The sequence below is a fragment of the Diospyros lotus genome, chromosome 2 (assembly GCF_014633365.1).
Source record: "Diospyros lotus cultivar Yz01 chromosome 2, ASM1463336v1, whole genome shotgun sequence".
Taxonomy (NCBI): domain Eukaryota; kingdom Viridiplantae; phylum Streptophyta; class Magnoliopsida; order Ericales; family Ebenaceae; genus Diospyros; species Diospyros lotus.
The window spans coordinates 40,236,631-40,255,647 of NC_068339.1; the positions used below are offsets into that span (position 1 = coordinate 40,236,631).

At 35.5% G+C, this 19,017-nt stretch overlaps 1 protein-coding gene across 1 annotated transcript; it reads right to left on the bottom strand.

Annotated features, from left to right (window-relative positions):
* Positions 1 to 4,326: 4,326 nt before the first annotated feature.
* LOC127794816 (putative UPF0481 protein At3g02645) lies at positions 4,327 to 6,998 on the bottom strand. Its single transcript, XM_052326070.1, has 3 exons — positions 5,527 to 6,998; positions 4,411 to 5,210; positions 4,327 to 4,346 (listed from the first exon to the last, which is right to left on the bottom strand). Exons 1-3 carry the CDS (start codon positions 6,966 to 6,968, stop codon positions 4,327 to 4,329), a joined length of 2,262 nt encoding a protein of 753 aa, XP_052182030.1. The 5' UTR covers positions 6,969 to 6,998.
* Positions 6,999 to 19,017: the final 12,019 nt, after the last annotated feature.

Sequence of the window (19,017 nt, forward strand, 5' to 3'; positions counted from 1 at the left end):
AGGAGTTTTATAGCTAATTTTGAAGATCTCTTAATGTTCATCTCGAATTTTTGGGTTTTCACTTGCTCATAAGATGTGAATAGAGAAATAATGTTTTTTTCTTCAAGAGATTTTAGCTAGATTTAGTTGTGTTTTGTTGTTTTTGTATACATTACATGTTTCTCATCCCGTCTCAATTCAGTTAGGATCCTAAAGGTAGATGCTTTTGCGCTTTTTTCTGTTAATACATCTTAATTACAGGGACAATATTGCACTACACCAAATAACAAAAGTAAAGATAAAAAAAAAATAAATAAATAAATCTGAGCACAAATATGTAACATTAATCTCGTTTCATGAAAAGCGAAGGGTCCAATCGCTTTCTCTCGGTAATTAAGCAGAGCCCCAAACCAAATAACCAGCTTGATTAAAAACACTTGTATATGTATATATATAATCAAACCTACGACATATAATTGGTGAATGAAAAACAAATTAATTCAAGTAATTAATTAAACAAAAACAAGTATATATGTCTTCCGAACTGATTAAATTAATAAAGAGATCACCACCACATAATCAAATGCTTTTGATATGAAATATTCGAGCACAGCTATACACCGAGCAAAACGCCTGTAAGCTCATGAACAGCAGCAGCAACACCGCCCCCAGCAGTGTCAGAAACTTCCATGACTTAAACACATACAGCTTCAGGAAGCCGCGAAGCTTCACCTTCCACCTGCCGTTGTGATACTTGTTCACATCTTCGATCACTTTGTCCAGAAACGGCACTCTCGTCAACCTTGTTGGTATTTAACTTTAAGAAAGAAGTTGAAACACAACTTGAGAACCGATGATTTATTACTCAATCAAAAATACGAAGTCATACATTTCTGTTTTATCACTAGCTCTTTATATAGCAGAGCAGAATGACAAGTAAGTAACTGAAACAAAACAAAATACATAAAACAAGCCTAAAATAAAGATAGAGATAAGCAGGGAGGTTGGAGAAAATAATGGAGCAGAAACTGAAGACTCGGTGCTGTAGTTTATTGAGTGGACTTGGTCTTATAAAAAATACCTTTTTGATTTATTATTTCCAACATTCCCCTTCAAATCAAAAAGCCTTCATCCCAAGCAGTGATCTTAATCTGATAAAGACTTCTGATGACAGTGGCTTAGTGAAGATATCTGCTACTTGTTCCTTTGTATGACAATACACCAGCTCAACTGTCTTTTGCTTTACATGATCTTTGAGAAAATGAAAACGAGTATCAATATGCTTGCTTCTTCCATGCTGCGTGGGATTCTTTGACAGTTTAGTTGCTGACATGTTGTCAACACGTATCAATGTAGATCCTTCTTGAGTGTGATTCAGACTTGTCAGAAGATTTCTTAACCATATGGCTTCACATACAGTAAATGAAACTGCCACATATTCAGCCTCACATGATGATAAAGCCACAATTGGTTGTTTTTTGCATGCCCAAGTAAATGCTGTTGAGCCAAGGTAAAAAACATAACCTGTTGTGCTTTTCCTTTCTTCAGGATCTCGACCCCAGTCACTATCAGAATACCCAACAAGTTTCGTACTTTCTCCATAAGCATAAAAAATGCCAAGATTAAGTGTGCCTTTCACATACCTCAAGATTCTTTTTGCAGCTTGCCAGTGAGATTCTCTTGGCACTTCCATGTAGCGACTCAATAGGCTAACTCCATACACAATGTCCGGCCTTGTCACAGTTAAATATCTAAGACTTCCAATCAAGCTTTTGAATAATGTTGATTCAATAAGATTACCTTCTCCTTCTTTTGTCAACCGAGTATCTGTAGTGACAGGAGTTGCAACAATACTACAATCACTCATTTTGAATTTTCTCAGCAATTCATCTGTGTATTTTTGTTGGCACACAAATATTCCATCCTTGTCTTGTTGAATCTCCAACCCCAAGAAGAAAGACATCAACCCATTATCTGTCATTTCAAACTCATTAAACATATTTTGTTTGACCTCTGTGAATAATCTTTGGCTATTCCCTGTAAACAAAAGATCATCCACATATAAACAGATAACTAGAAATTCACCATCAATATTATTTTTCACATAAACACAAGGTTCATATGGGCATTGATCGAAACCAGTTTGACGAAGATAATCATCAATGCGAGAATTCCATGCACGTGGGGCTTGCTTCAGACCATACAACGCCTTTTTTAATTTGTAAACCTTGTGTTCCTCGCCTCTTATTTCAAACCCTTCAGGCTGATGAACATATACTTCTTCTGTGAGAATTCCATTGAGAAAGGCCGACTTAACATCGAGTTGGTATATTTTCCACCTATGAGATGCTGCAAGAGAAATCAGTAGTCTTACCGTATCAAATCGAACCACTGGAGCAAACACTTCGTCATAGTCAATTCCATATTTTTGCTTGTACCCTTTTGCTACTAGTCTTGCTTTGTAGCGAGCAATGCTACCATCAGCATTTCGCTTAATTTTGTATACCCATTTGACTCCAATTGCTTGTTGATTTGGTGGAAGTGTGGTTAATTCCCATGTGTCATTTTTGTTGATAGCCATCATTTCTTCCTCCATGGCAGACTTCCAGCAATCTTTTGTCACAGCTTCTTTGAAATTGATGGGCTCATGATCAACATACAAACAAAACAGATTTGCAGCTTCCTCTTCCATTTGTTGCGTGTTCCTGTAAATGTCTTGTAGGCTTCTAAAATTGACTGGGGAGGAACTATCACTTGAAGAACTTGAATTTGAGTTGGGATGGCTACTACTGCTTTCATGCAAACTGCTATTACTCGCTTGAGAATCTGCATGAAAATTGCTGCTACTTACATGAGAACTTGCAGCTGATGTTGACTGTGTTGTAGGCGTAATTGTGACCGATTGACTCCCGCCTACAGAATGATTTGCTGCTGCATCTTCATGAATCATTGTTGCATCCTCAATAATTTTTTCTTTATCTTTGTCACTGTTCCAATCCCACATTGCTACCTCATGAAAAACAACATCTCTACTCACCATTAATTTTTTTGTTAATGGATTGTAGAGCTTATATGCCTTTGACTCTTCACTATAGCCCACAAAGATACATTTTTCACCATGATCATCCAGCTTCTTTCTCTTGCTCTCAGGTATTTGAGCATATGCGATACACCCAAAAATCCTTAAATGACCAACGCTAGGCTTATATCTGCTCCATGCTTCTTGTGGTGTCATATTTCGAACACTTTTCGTTGGACAACGATTGAGAAGATAAACCGAACAAGCCACTGCTTCAGCCCAAAACTGTTTAGGCAATTTTTTCTCATTGAGCAGTGTTCTTGTCATGTCAAGTATGGTGCGATTCTTTCGTTCTGCAATTCCATTTTGCTGTGGGGTGTATGAAGTTGTCAACTGATGACGTATACCATGTTCCCTGCAAAACTCTTGGAAAGCATTTGAAGTATACTCTCCACCTCTGTCAGATCTTATGGTCACAATCTTACACTTCCTTTCATTTTCTACAAGCGATTTGAACTGTTTAAACACAGTTAATGCAACACTTTTTTCTTTCAGAAAATAAACTCATACCTTTCGGCTGAAATCATCAATAAAACTTATGAAATATTTGTTGCCACCAAAAGAATGAGGTTCGATTGGTCCGCAAATATCTGTGTGTACAAGCTGTAAGCATGCATGTGCTCTCCATGATGACATATTGGGAAAAGGAAGACGAGTTTGCTTACTAAGTACACACCCTTCACAAACACGATCTGATAGTTCAATACTTGGCAGTCCATGCACCATACCAGTTGAAGATAACAATCTTAGTCCATTGAAATGAAGATGCCCAAATCGCAAATGCCATTTTTCTGACTCACTTTCTGTTATTCCAAGAAAACAAGATGTATTCATAGTATTTAAAGGTAGAGGAAACATACGATTTTTTGACATTTGTATTCGGGCAATGAGTTGCCCATTTGCATCTCTTAGCTGGAGTTGTTTCTTTTCCATATGAATAATATCTCCTTTCTCAAGCAGCTGACCAAGACTAAGAATATTGCTCTTCATCCTGGGAATATAATAGACATCAGTAATATAAATGATATCACCATTGTTTTTATACACCTGGATCTTTCCTTTCCCTGCAACCAGCAACTTCGAGCCATCTCCAAGACTTACTAGTCCACCAGATTCTTCTTTCAGATCCACAAAACATTCCTTTCGACCACACATATGATTAGACGCTCCGGAGTCAAGATACCAGACATTAGTTTGCTCAACAGATTCTTTATGCACTATCAGCAAAGTTGGTTCTTCATCAACGTCATTAGAGGCTTCAGTTAAGTTCACATGATCTTCAAATTTGCTGGAACATTCAAAAGAGTAATGTCCAAATTTATGGCAATTAAAACATTGAACATTTGCTTTACCTCTGCCATATCCTCCGCGACCTCTACCTCGTCCACGATAAGTTGCTCTTCCACGTTGAGAAGTTTGTCCTTGAACATGTTCACTGTTTGAATTATCAAAAGTGAATTTTGACACCAAAGCTTGATCTGTTGAGTTTGACTGAGAATGCTTCTTTATACGTAGTTCATGAACTCTCAGAGATCCTAAAAGTTCTTCAGTACTCATTGTTTCCAGATTCTTTGACTCCTCTATAGCTGTTACTACATGCTCAAAATTATGAGTAAGAGACCTCAGTATCTTCTCCATTACTCGAACATCTTCAAGCTTTTCTCCATTTCTCTTCATTTGATTGACAATTGCAATAAGTCGTGAGTAATAATCTGAGACTAATCCCCCTTCTGTCATGTGAACTGCTTCAAACTCACTTCTAAGAGTCTGCAATCTCACCTTCTTCACTCTTTCAACTCCTTTATAAATTGTGCTCAGGTTGTCCCAGACCTCCTTGCTGCATGTTGCTTCAGAAATTTTCTCAAACGTATCATCCTCCAATCCTTGGTACAGCAAAAAGAGTGCCTTCTTATCTTTTTTCCGTTGGTCTCTTAGAGAATTCTTCTGGTCAGCAGTGTAGAGAGCTTCAGCTTCTGAACTTGGTTCAACATAACCATTTGAAACTACCTCCCACAACTCTTGTGAACCGAACAATGCTTTGAATTGGATACACCACCTTTCATAGTTTTCTTTTGTCAACTTAGGAACTTGAAGCTGGACCAAGTTTGATGCCATGAGAAAAAAAGAAACAAGAAACAGAACCTGTCGCGCTCTGATACCAGTTTGTTGGTATTTAACTTTAAGAAAGAAGTTGAAACATAACTTGAGAACTGATGATTTATTACTCAATCAAAAATACGAAGTCATACATTTCTGTTTTATCACTAGCTCTTTATATAGCAGAGCAGAATGACAAGTAAGTAACTGAAACAAAACAAAATACATAAAACAAGCCTAAAATAAAGATAGAGATAAGCAGGGAGGTTGGAGAAAATAATGGAGCAGAAACTGAAGACTCGGTGCTGTAGTTTATTGAGTGGACTTGGTCTTATAAAAAATACCTTTTTGATTTATTATTTCCAACAAACCTCACAGATTTGCACATACCGTTCCAGAGATCGGCAGCCTCTTCGTCGCTCTTCAAATGGTTTAGAATGATCCCCCTTTCTCTGAGTAATCTGGCATCTTCGGCCGTGTCGATGATCCCGTTCATTAGTTCGGTGTATCGGCTGAAAATCAACGGCCCCGATTCGTTGCATGCTTCGTAGGCCACTAGGTTTCGGAGAGTGGCCTCCGTGTTGGCCTCCAGCCGGACGGCGGGGAGGTAGAGGGTGGCTGACGCGGCGTTGAAGGCGATGGACTTGACGGAGCCGTTCGTGGGGGAGAACCGGACGCCGGCGCTGGACAGCTCTGTGACGGAAGGGATGGCGATCTCCTCCACTAACGGCGGTTTGCCGACGATGTCATCGGAGACTGAGGTCTGGATTTCTTGGTTGGTTTGTTTGGTGTTCTGGGAGAAGACTAAGTACTCCAATGGCGGTTTCAAGAGCCTGAGTCCAGGAAGATTTGAGATTATCGTCCATGGAAGTTTCAATATAACCTGGACCGGCCCGGAAAGAAGTATTATTTTGATGCCATGTAGCGGGCCTCGACTTGATTTCTGGATCATTTTCCAGAGTTCAACAAGCAGTTGTTTAACCTGATCTGAATTCCCGAAAGATTGGCTGCCTTCTTCATCTTCTTTGCTCTCTTTGGCTTCACTTTGTTGATCATCAACTTCAACAGAGATCTCAGATGGCGGCTCGTGTAATTTGGGCACGATAGCGTGGTACAAAAAGTCCAGGAAGTGCGGGCATTGCCCAAGTTTGGAATTTGGAAATTTTTCCACCGTCCTAAACGGCGAAATCTCTTTACAAAATCCCATCAACTTGGAAAAAAGCATCTTGTCTGCCGATTCCGGCGCCGGCGAAAACTGCAAAAACTCCAACAACTTTGTGAGTAAAAACATGGGAATTTGATTCTCGAGCATCACCAAATCCCGGAGAATGGCCTCGTGGGCCGACTTTCTTCCGACAGGAGTTTGAATGAATTCCAGCAAGAAGGCGGCGTCGACTGCCATCATCCAGGCCAAGGTCTCGCCGTTAAAATCCAAGTACTTGTGGTAGCAACGTCGGATTCTGGGCTCGAGCTTGGCCAACTCGTCTACAAAATACTGGAATTTGAAATCCCGAGGAAGCTGTTTCTGGGTTCGTTTGGCGGCGGCGAGTTTGTGGCGCTGCATCTCGTAGAGCTCGGGCCGCCAGTAATGGTAAGGGCCTAAGGCGACGTGTTGAGGGATATAGAAATAAGGGTCCGAGGCCAAGAGCTTCTTGGGGACATTGAAGATGCAGGCTGGGATATCGATCTCTTCTTCCAGTACTTGTTCGTCTAGGGTTTTCCGAATCTGAATCACCCATCTTTGCTCGTCAAAGAAACAGGAGCTTGAACTGGAGATCAAATTCATATTCATGGTGGGTTCAATTCCAGACATGTTTCTGTTGCAGAGAGAGCGACAGTTTCCCTTTTTGTTCTTAAGTGGAGAGAGAGAGAGAGAGAGAGAGAGAGAGAGAGCAAAGAAACCAGCCTTATTCAGTGGGTATTGTTGTCGTTTCCAAATTCCAACGTCTTCATATATATACGTTTTATTTCTCGTCAGGTGGCCAGCTTCCTTTTCTGGAACTAATTTTATCCGACAAATGTACTGAATATATTATGGAATGAAAATTCAAAGCAGGAAGGTTCATTGATTTAGGTGAAGCTGAAGCACTTTGTGAATGTGCAGAATCGCATTGTAAATGTGCGTTAATTTACCTTTTTTTCTAATCTCAAGATTCCTCTTTCTCGGTGGTTACTTACCTGCGCCAACTTCGATACCTTTCAGATGTCTGCAATCTGACAGCCGTCCACAGGGCCTCACTCTCTCCTCATGAGAAATGTTATTTGTACAAAAGCTGTTTTACAGAATAGGTTACAGGGGCAATAAATCATGATATATCGCGATATATTGAATATGAGTTGGAGAAATTTATCGCGAGAAATTAAAAATTGCAAACATAAGCAGAAGAAGCTCGGCGGCCCTAATTTCTTCCCTAATTTATCTGCTCTACCCTAATTTCTTCCTACCACCGGTGAAATAGAAGGCGGGAGAAGTTCGGCCAAACCATCCTTCTTTGCTGCTCTACTCTTCCGACCATCGTTATTCCTTCTTTGCTTGCTGCTATGCTCCTTCAGCTTGTCTGCTCTTCAAGCATTTCCTGGAAAAGTTCCCTTAGAAAATGACTGGAGTTTTTGCCAACTGGTATAATGAACCAAGCTTGTGCTTGTTCCTTCATTTTCCTATTGATTAGTTGAGGTCAAATGAATGATCTATGAGAGCAGAGGAATAAAAGCATTGAATTAATTGGAAATGAAAATCTTAGAATGATCTGATGGCACTTGCAGGCAGATGCTAGCATTATACTTCACTGATTTTCAGCATTATAAGTTTGATTTCCTAATTGCATTAAACCTTAGAATGTTCCACCACTGTGAGCACGGTGTTCGGAGATGGACGAGCGGGTGACCAGAGGGTGGGGCTGACGGTGTCGTAAAACGGAGACGCGGATGGGGGGCGATAGTGTCTCTGAGAGGGAGACGCCCAGGGAGGAGAGAGAGAAATGATTTTGGGTCATTTGGGTTTATTACAGGGGCAAAATAGTCATTTCATAAGGGAAATTCTATTTGCAACCACATATTTTACTCTCCGTAACCTACTTTTAATATTCCTAAAATATCCTCAAATGAAAACTCATATTTGCCCTCATTTAAATCGTTGAAAATCAATCACCCACTATTACTCTTCAAGCGCGTGCACCCACTTTCTCATCCACTATCGCCACAATCACTTTTTCAAATAGCAGCAACTATAGTAAATCAATATAAAATAGTAAAAAATTATTAATATTTTTAAAAATTAAAATAATTTCTTAATATTATCAAATAGCATGCATTTATATAATTTAAATTTAAAAATAACATAATTTATAACATCATAAACATCGATCACTAGTTAAATCACATAATTTATATATATTACGAATAAATTAAATCACATAATTTACATAGATGAGTGATGAATTAAAAAAATAAAATTAATTAAAAAATCAAAAATACTCTTCCCTGAAGCCCCGAACCCCGGGGTTCGGGGCCTAGGGGATACCCCGAAACTTGGGATTCGGGCGATTTGAATTTCCCCGAATTTCGAGATTCGGGGCATCCTCCAACCCCCAAATCTCAAAATTCGAGAGATTGAAGAAATTCCAAATCTATGAATTCGGAGAAAATCAATTCTCCTAAACCTTGAGATTCGGGAGAATTGATTTCTCCTGAACCTCAAGGTTCAGGAGATATATATATTTTATATATTATAATATATAGTTATAATTATAATTATATATATAGTTATACATAATTATATTACATAAATTATTATATACATACATATTTTATATACATAAATTATTATAACTATAACTATTATAAAATATAAAATATACATAATATATATAACTATTATAAAATATAAAATAGTAGAAAATCAATTCTCCCGAACCTTGAGATTCGGGAGAATTGATTTCTCCTGAACCTCAAGGTTCAGGAGATATATATATATTTTATATATTATAATATATAGTTATAATTATATATATATAATTATATTACATAAACTATTATATACATACATTAATTATATATATAGTTATAATTATATATATATAATTATACATAATTATATTACATAAACTATTATATACATACATAAATTATTATAACTATTATAAAATATAAAATATGTATAATACATATAAAATATAAAATTGCAAGTTACCCCCCAAACAGCATATTTCGGGGGATCCCCAACCCCCCGAAACTCGCTCTTCGGGGGGTGGGGCTTCCCCCGAACAGCGTGGTTTGGGGGAGCCCTAGCCCCCTCGAACAGCGTGGTTCGGGGGAGCCCCAGTCCCCCGAAACTCGTTGTTCGGGGGGCGGGGATTCCCCCAAACAACTGGGTTCGGGGGGTGCCAGTTTCCCCGAACGCCTAGGTTCGGGTGCTAACCAAGCGTCGGCCAGGAACTCCGACGAGTCCCAACACTATTACATCTACCATGAAATCAATTAAACTAGAAGGTAAAATTTTTACCTGGTTATGCGATTTGGGGGACTCCAACAGGCTGGATGAGGCAAGCAAAGTCGCGGCGCTGTCACAGAAGAAGAAGGAGAAGGAGAAGAAGAATAGGGTTTGATGCGCGTGGGTGTAGTTTTTGAGGGTTGAGTGTGTGGAGGGTATATTTGGTATATAAATGGTTGTAAAAAGTAATAAGTGTGGCTGTAAATAATAAAATTTAATATATTAGTTAGAATGGTTACGGAGAGCAAATTCTATGGTTGTAAATAGAATTTCCCTTTCTGTAAACCATCCTGTATGAGTGCTTCTGTGCGGCACAACTCCACTCTCATAGCCGTTAAAAACTAAATAACCGTAAACTGTAAAAAGTGAAAAGAAAGAATCTCTCATAGCCGTTAAAAACTAAATAACCGTAAACTGTAAAAAGTGAAAAGAAAGAATGACATGTTTCTTGTTGGTCCAATGAAATCACTCACCCCATGCGCCCTTACACCCGGCTCGTTAGGACATGGGGGAGTTAAATTATGGTGATTCAGCCGGACGCAGTAGCTAGACTTGCGCTCACCGCGCACAAGGAGCCCCCCTTTACTTTGAAGAGAGGTACCCCACACTACTGCTTACGAGACTCGATCCTCGATCTTGGTCCAAGATTCACCACGAAAGACACTTTGTGCCCCCTTCTTGACCAACTGGACTACCCATGCGGGCAACATGTTTCTTGTTATTCAAGTCAAAATATTGGTGTGAAAGAAGACAACTTGTATACTTAATGATAAATAGTCACCCCGAGCTTGTTCAGGACGAGAATGTAAAAACAGTGGTGCAATGTCACTTTTGTTTGAATAAATAATTAAAAAAAGAAAAAAAATAGTGAACAAAATAAAATAAATGGTGTTCCTTTCGGCCCAACGAGATTGATCGGATTGATAACAAAGGTGACAGAGCGTCATGATCCGGCAATCTACACAATGGGATGGATCACACCTACAACCGCTTTGATACTCAAGTTAGTAGGTAATCAAAAATGTCAGAGTATTATGTCAGTGCATTTACGTATCACTTAAACATTTTTACATATCACTTGCTAATTAAATGTTTAAATGAGTAATTTTGCATAGTTCTGTAACACAATTATAATCACGAAAAATTTAAGATTTCACAAGAAAAAGTATAAAAATTTAAGGACATAAATATACTTTTGACCTAAATTTTAATATGCATTTACAACCACAAAAAGTTTAAAATTTAAAAAAAAAAAACGTAAAAATTTAATAACATAGATATACCTTTGGCAAACTCACAATCTTAAACATTTTTATCCCTAAACTATCACAGTAATTATTGTTGTGGAATGCCACTTGTGTTTTAATTAATTAAATGATTATTCAATATATTGTGGAATGAAAATTCAAAGCAGGAAGGTTCATTGATTAAGGTGAAGCTGAAGTACTTTGTGAATGTGCAGAATCGCATTGTGAATGTGCGTTAATTTATCTTATTTTCTAATATTTGACTTCAAGATATATTCCTCTTTCCCGGTGGTTACTTACCTGCGCCAACTTGGACCTTGCCCCTTTCAGATATCTGCCATCTGGCGGCCGTCCACTGGGCGCCACTCTCTTATCCGCTAAAAACTAAATAACCCCAAATTGTAAAAAGTGAAAAGAATGGAAAGCATGTTTCATGCTTGAGTGTATTAATTAGGGTTTAGATCATCTCTTCCTCTTTTTTTGTGTCTTAAGTATTATTAAATTACAGATCATCATCTCTTCCCCTTTTTTATTGTTAGCTTCATGGTATTGAAGTTAAAAGTGTTGATGTAAAAGAAGACAACTTGTACACTTATGCTCGCTTGTTTGAATAAAGAAACAAAAAAAAGAAAAAAATGGTGAATTAACAAAATAAAATAAATAGCTAGATGTCAAAATTAAATATTTATGCAAATAAATGCTCAGACATATCACTTTAGACAACTGATATACATAGAGGGTGTTTGGCTTACTGATTTGATGGCTTATAAACTATTAAAATAGCTTATAAGTTATGTAACTTATTTTAACAACCATTTTTATATTAATATAGATATATATATTGTATTAATATATTTTTTAACAATTGTATATAATTTATCAATACCTAATGATAAAATTTTATCAGTTGGACATCAATTTATAATTTATTTTTATTAAAAATTAATATTTTTATATATTTTATTTGTATTATTCAACAACATATCTATTTTAGGTTTTTTTGACAAGTTTTGATAATTTATCAACTCTTTCAAATCAAACACATAACTATATAACTGACAAATTAAAGCATATTTATCTAAACACATCATCAGGTTAAACGTTATCCAACTTTTCATCTTTACACAACTTAAACTAAATAGTTTAAAAGGTGTAAAAAAAAAAAAAGAAAAAGGATAAGCCAAACACCCCCATAGACTATCAAGCAACTGATATACATACTCAAACATTTTATTTTCCCTATTTCTTTTATTTCTTTTCTATGCAATGCACCAGTCTACTACATAGTTGTCAATGGCACAAGGTGCACCCAGGTGCAAATTAGTGCTTGGGGCCTTTACTACATAGTTGTCAACGGCACAAGGTGCACCCAGGTGCAAATTAGTGCTTGGGGCCTTTACGCAAGGCAAAGCATGAGCCTCAAGCACAGGAGGTGCACATTTAATCAAAATGCATATAAAATACTATATATATAATATTCTTTTCGATATCTATATAATAAAACAAAATGATTTTTAAAAATATTTCACTTATGAGACATTTTAATAGCTAAGATCATTTCTGATATATTTGATGGCTGGGATTAAAAATTTTGCTGCCCAACAATTCCAAGCTCTGCCTCATTTCATTTCTCTAGACGCAATTAGGCGCCTCTACCACCCATTTAATTTCTCAGAATCCATCAAACCATCAAATCTTACGCCATCAAGCTCTCACCTCTCACCCAATCTCTCTCTCACCTTTTCACTTTCTGCATCACTTGCTCTCTCTCACATATCGTTCAAGCTCCCACCTCTGACCCACTCTATCTCTTTCTCACTCTCTCTCTCCAACCCACCCCCGCGGGTTGTAGTGTCCGTCGAAGTAGCAGAGGCGCGGGAGGTCACCCGCGGCGGCGAACGGCTGATGGCGACGGCCTCTCTCTCTCTCTCTCACTGACCCAACCACTCACTCCCTCACTCACGGCCTCTCTCTCTCACAGACCACCCCCTCCCTCCGCCGTTCGCTGCTGCGACCAGATCTTAATTGCTGTGTATATGTATGTGTGTGTGTGTTTGTGATGTTTGCTGTGTATATGTATGTGTGTGTTGTGTGCGTGTGTTTTGCGTGTATCTATGTATATGTGTGTTCTGTGTGTATATATATCTATATATATATAGGTGTGTGCGACGGCGTGTGTGTGTGTTTGTGATGTTTGTTGTGTATATGTATGTGTGTGTTGTGTGTGATGTTTGCTGTGTGTTGTGTGCGTGTGTTCTGCGTGTATCTGTGTATATATTATGTATGTGTGTGTGTTCTGTGTGTATATATATATATGGGTGTGTATATATCAATCTCTATCTTTCTTTCTGTATTGTTCCCGGATGCCACATATTTATATACCCTTATGTGTGTGTGTTTGAGTTTAAATAAGAATGAAAGTTGGATTCTTGGCTCTCTGTGTTAATATGTGCATTTGAATTTGCTTAGGGTGAGTTGAAAAATGGAAGTTGAAATCTTTTCCTGGCAACTGAAATTTTTGGTAGTTTTTCTTTTGGTTTCATTTGAGATATTGTTTACATATATAGTAATATACATACATATAATATAGATAATGTGTTTGTCTTTGTTTTCAACTTTTATCTTATTATTTTAATTATAATTGGTGGAATATAGTAATATACGGATAATGTCTGTATATAGTTTCAATGCATATAGTTCCTTTAGTTGAGCTATATGATTGAAGGTCAATAATATAGCATTTTAGTTGAGCTATTTTAGTACATTGATAGCTATAATCTTTAATTAATTTGAAAGCAGAGATAAGTTGTTGGGTGGTGGGAAAGGAGCATGGTTCCCTTTGAACAATTTTGCCTTTTGCATGCCCTTTTGTGCATAGAGATGATGGGGAAAGTGGGTATTTGTGAAAAGAAAAGAGCTTTGCAAGTGGGAAAGCATCACTGCCCACAACCCACAATCCTCATCCCACAGTCCACCCTTTGCACTTTTGAAAGGTCCCATGCCTTCATGCTCATTTTAACTTAGTGCCGACCCACATGCCTAGCCCAACTACTATTTGTTAAAATAATATAGTGATTTTTTATTGCTTTTTTTAACAAAAAAATATTATATAATTTGTTTTGATTTTAATTTAATACAAATGTAATATATTTGTTAATAATATTAATACAAATATATTTATAATATATTTTCATATTGTGTTTTATATTTTAAAACATATGCTCATTTCTACAATTTGAACTATTTTAGTATATTTTTAATATATAAATAGTAAATACCATCATACAATTTGCTCATTTTATTTAATTGACATTCCTTAATTAAATTTAACTAATTGATTAGATCGAATTCATACATTAACGATCCTCTTTTTTTCTTAAAATTTTAAAATAAATTATGTAAATACTAATATATTTTGGTTTATTAACAAATTTTTAGATAATGTATTTTGGTTTATTAATACAAGGGATGTCACTTTTTTGTTAAAGAAAGCAATAAAAAAACAAATCCAAGATGTTTTGAAGAACAGGTATTTTGGATGTCTATTTAAAAAAAATTCTCAATTGGACATGATTTTTTAATTTTTATTTTTTGTAAATAAATTTTTTGAGTTGTGTGGATATAAAGAAATGATGATTTATGAGTTATGATTTATAGAGATATTAAATTTTTTTATATTTAATTTATAATTTTAATGTTAGATTTTGTTTTTCACCTTTATTTCATATAATATAGCTTTAGTTTTAATTAAGATTTTTTTTTGTAAATTGATTTTTAATAAAAAATTAAATTTACATACTGATACTCTTAATTGTAAACAATTAAAAATAGTGTCTTCATAAAATAAAAATAGAATTAATTTTAATGTAGGATAATTTCTCTATTTTTTAATTTTAAATTTAAAATGTCATTATTTTATGTTAAAAATAAAATTATTATTATTATTATACACTAAAAACTTAAGCCCAAAACCAAGCAAATTCTTTATAAAGACCTAATTTGCCAAAAAGCCCACTTAACCCAACATCAATGGTGAATCAAATTGGAAAAATATTCAATCTAACGGTAATTTTAAATTATCTAATCATATATTATTATGTAACTAAACTATGAATATATGGCACCAGAAGATAAGAAATACTATTTTATTAATTATCATGTGTCAAATTTTCACATATTATCTTACTTAAACTATTCTTATCTATGTGTTGTAGTCAATGGCAGTGGCAACAGTTGAAAGTTTAAATACTTTTGCACTGAATGTATTTTAGGAACTGTTTAAAAAGAAAGTGAGAGTGAGGGTGATTTGTTGTGGACCTATCTAACAAAATTGGTCTAAGAAGGAAGAAACTGTCTGTTTGGAGCTATTTAAAAAGAAAGAGTTTGTTTTAATATTTATGTGTAATATAGCAAGAGATTTTACATTTTTTTTTTTGCACCTTTTTAGTGGAATATAATATTCTATGTTGTATTTTAAAAAAATTTTGTGAATCTTTACTTTCTATGACTTTGTTATCCGTTGAAATTTGTTTTTCTTTTTTTTTTTTGCATAAATTTATGTTTGGACTTTCGAAGTGATAATTATTCATCTTAGGTTTTGATTTTGGTTTTAATTTCATTTCTATAAAATTGTGCTCCAATTTTAATTTTATCATTTTAATGTGATTGTTAAAATACATTTATTCTAAACATTGGGGGGGCCTGCAGGTGAGACAGTGATGAGAGAGGCGGGAAGGACGACGGCGGATGGGGGCAAGGCATTGCGAGGGCTGGCAGGGGGCAATGGCGGTCCAAGATGACCAGCGGGCCCCCGACCAGCGACAGTCGGGGGCCCCAAGGGTCCCCGACAGCGTTTGGTATATATTGTTTAATATTTAATTTTTAATTTAATTTGTTCAAATTCTATAGCACTGATGTGGTTTACTATATAGATTTAGTAATTTTGTTTCTTTTTATTATAAAATGTTAACAAGTATATAATAACTTTAATTTTTATTTTTTGTTCAATGTTTATAATTTTTTTTACAATATTAATGAATATTATTATATTTTAATCTTAATATTATTTATAGGTATACGCTAGTGTACCTATAAGGTTATAGATGTAGATGCAAATGCATAAACTCATAAATGAAACCTAACAAACCATATAATAACAATTAATATTATTGCAAAAAAAAATTAATTTCTTCTAACTACAAAAAAGATTAGAGGAAATAAAAAATTATAGCAAAATATGTTGCAAAAAATAATTAAAGGAAAACAGTTAGTTTCTTCTATTTTTTTTCAATTTGAATAAAGAAAAAGAATTACAGCAGAACAAATAACACAAAAAAGTTATGGCAAAATAATTATTTTCCTTTTTATTGCTAAAGAAATCAGAAGAGAGAAAAAAATCACTAGATCATATAATGAAAACATTTGTTTCTTCTAAATTGCAACTATAATTAGAAGGAAAAAAAATAGAGTAGAACACACAACAAAAATCAATTTTAGCACATAATTAGCTTCATTTAAATTACAAAATAAATTAGAAGAAAGAAATAAAAATGAAGTAGAATGCAGACTTGAGTAGTTCTCTAGCCAATAAACATCACTGCTAAACATCCTGATGAGTGAAAAATCTAGCAGACCTCCAAATTGCACCGCTAAGTTTGTGTTGTAATACCCCATGGTGGCATGAAGTTGCCACGTAATTGGGTTTGAGTTTAAAATATCAAAAAATTAGTTTGAAAGTAAAATAAATCGTCGAATCCACGGTAGGGAATGTCTCAGAACTTAGATGTCTAAAAATAAGAGTATAAAATCGACGAGCGTCTTGAAACAAGATTTATGGCGCCAAAAAAAATCGAATCAGAGACGGTTTTCGATATAGTTTTGATTCAGGCTTAAAAACTGAATGATCATAAGAGACTTTCAGAAAATCAACAGAATAGGTTCATATTTAGCATAAGGAGCAACCCTTAAGTGGTTTCAGAAAGAAAAAAAAGTAATTTCGATTGAAACACAATCTTACGTATATTCGGTATAATACCCTGAGATACCGTAAATATCCTGATTTTAGGCCTTAGAGAAATTTGAGTATGTATAAAATTAGTAGCGAAATTTATTTAATAATATAAGGTATGTGACCCTAAAGAAATTATTAGAGTTTTAAATGTTTATTAAATTTATTTTTTAGTGATATGTAATTAATTTAGTTTAATAATTTATATGCTTATGCCAAAAAGTATAGTATAAGTGTATATGTAAATATAAGTATGTAAATGTAAATAGGCATGTAATAAGTATAAATGTATATGTATAGGTATATATGCATGAATATAAATAGGCATATGTATAAATGTATGCGTATGTATATATGTATAATATAAAGGTGTATATGTATAGGTATATATATATCTATATATAAAAAAAAAAAAAAAGCAAAATATCGTTGGAAATCTGGAGCAAGCGCGCGGCCAGAGCATGGCCGCGCTTGTAATCGGTCATCAGAGGAGAGGGGGGCATTTAATGCCGAGGAGACCGTCGAAGTGGCTTCCCGGACACGTGGGTGTCTCGATGAAACGTTCGCGGCAGAGTTTTGGATATAAATAGCCGAGTTCGCGCAAGCCCCATTCATCCGAAAATTTCATAGCTAAGATCGGGCATTTGGGACAGTGTTGAGAGCATTTGAGAGTGGGGTCTTGGTCTTTGAGTCGTGGGTAAACTTTTTGGTAATTTTGGTGGCCAACGGAGCAGCAAGAAGAGAGAATCGAGCACTCGCCAGAAAGTCGCAAGTCGCCTGAGCCGAGGCTTCAAACACAAAATCGAGATATTTTTGCTATGTTTTTTTGCAAATCTAAGGTTGTTATCGAGATCGGGGGGTCGGAATTTAGGGGATCAGAAGCTTCTTTCGAAGCTTTAGGAGGCAGCAGCATCGCTGACAGTGAGAAGGCCGTCGGAGAAGACGACCTGAAGAGGGAGTCGAGCGCGTGGTCGCACGCGCCCGCAAGTGAGGCGAAGGCGCGTGGCAGGCACGCGCCCGCCATAATTTTATAAAAAGAAAATAAGAAAAGAAAAAAAAGAAAGAAAAATAAATAAAAATAAAAGAAAAAAATTGAAAAAAAAAATTATTAAATCTGGAATTTTGTTTATGTCATGTTTTGTGAAAATTATTTCTGAAAAATGTTAAATTAGCCATTTATTTAAATAGTTTTTCTATTATGGAAATAAGGAAAAATAGGAATTTAAGTTGAAAAATTCTAAGAAAATTCCAGAATACTAGAAATATTATTTAAGGAATATTAGTAAAGAGAAATTAGATTTTATGGAAGTCTAGATAATTATTATGTAATTTTGAAGAGATAAGGCTTAGAAATAAAAGAAAAAATTGAAGAAATTATGAAAAATAGTAAAATGAATTCTAAAAATAAATTGATGTTTTAGGAGTCCTTGAGGGCAAGAAGATTGAGAAATAGCCGCTCGGCACGATTTTCGAGGTCGACATGCCTTTCGAGACAACTTAACTGTAAGTGTACCGTTTCAAGCTTAGTACGATTATATCTTCGAGAATGCTTACATCATATTGGCATACTATGAAATGTACTCATCACGTAGATTGCATCCATGACATGATTATGAAATGCATAAATACACGTTGATGTCATTAATCACACACATATGAGGCCGTAGGGAGTATGAACTGGCACCGCTGCCTTACCAAGGGTGCACCCATACACCTTGACTTCGAAAGAAGTGGCCGCTAAAATGGTAGGTAGCATGAGGGGTGCAGTTGACACTTACAAGAAAAGCCATTACATACACACATGACATAGCATTATGTACCCTTACTTAGATGATTCATCATCTAACTTGGATTCGCCCCTGAAACATTCAACGTTCCAGTCGAGACTTGCAGTGATGATACCGAGATTGGAGATGTGTAGCGTCGCGAGACGTCAAGAAACGAGGAAATGTGTCATGTTATGTTGTAATATGAATAATTAAGAATTAAGTACATTTGTTTTATCTTCAGAAGCTTATGTAATAACTTTGTAATAAATGATATGTCCAGTTATTTCGTGTATGTATTGCCATGAGCAGGTTCGATTCAGCTTCCGCTTTGTATTTTTTTTCTAGTGTAA

Excerpts from the sequence above, each read along its gene's own strand:
- LOC127794816 (XM_052326070.1), bottom strand. The coding sequence starts at position 6,968 with ATGTCTGGAATTGAACCCACCATGAATATGAATTTGATCTCCAGTTCA. Across the intron at positions 5,211-5,526 it reads GGTATGTGCAAATCTGTGAG|AGCGCGACAGGTTCTGTTTC; the intron begins GTTTGTTGGAAA and ends AACTGGTATCAG. Across the intron at positions 4,347-4,410 it reads TCGCGGAGGATATGGCAGAG|CAAATTTGAAGATCATGTGA; the intron begins GTAAAGCAAATG and ends TGAATGTTCCAG.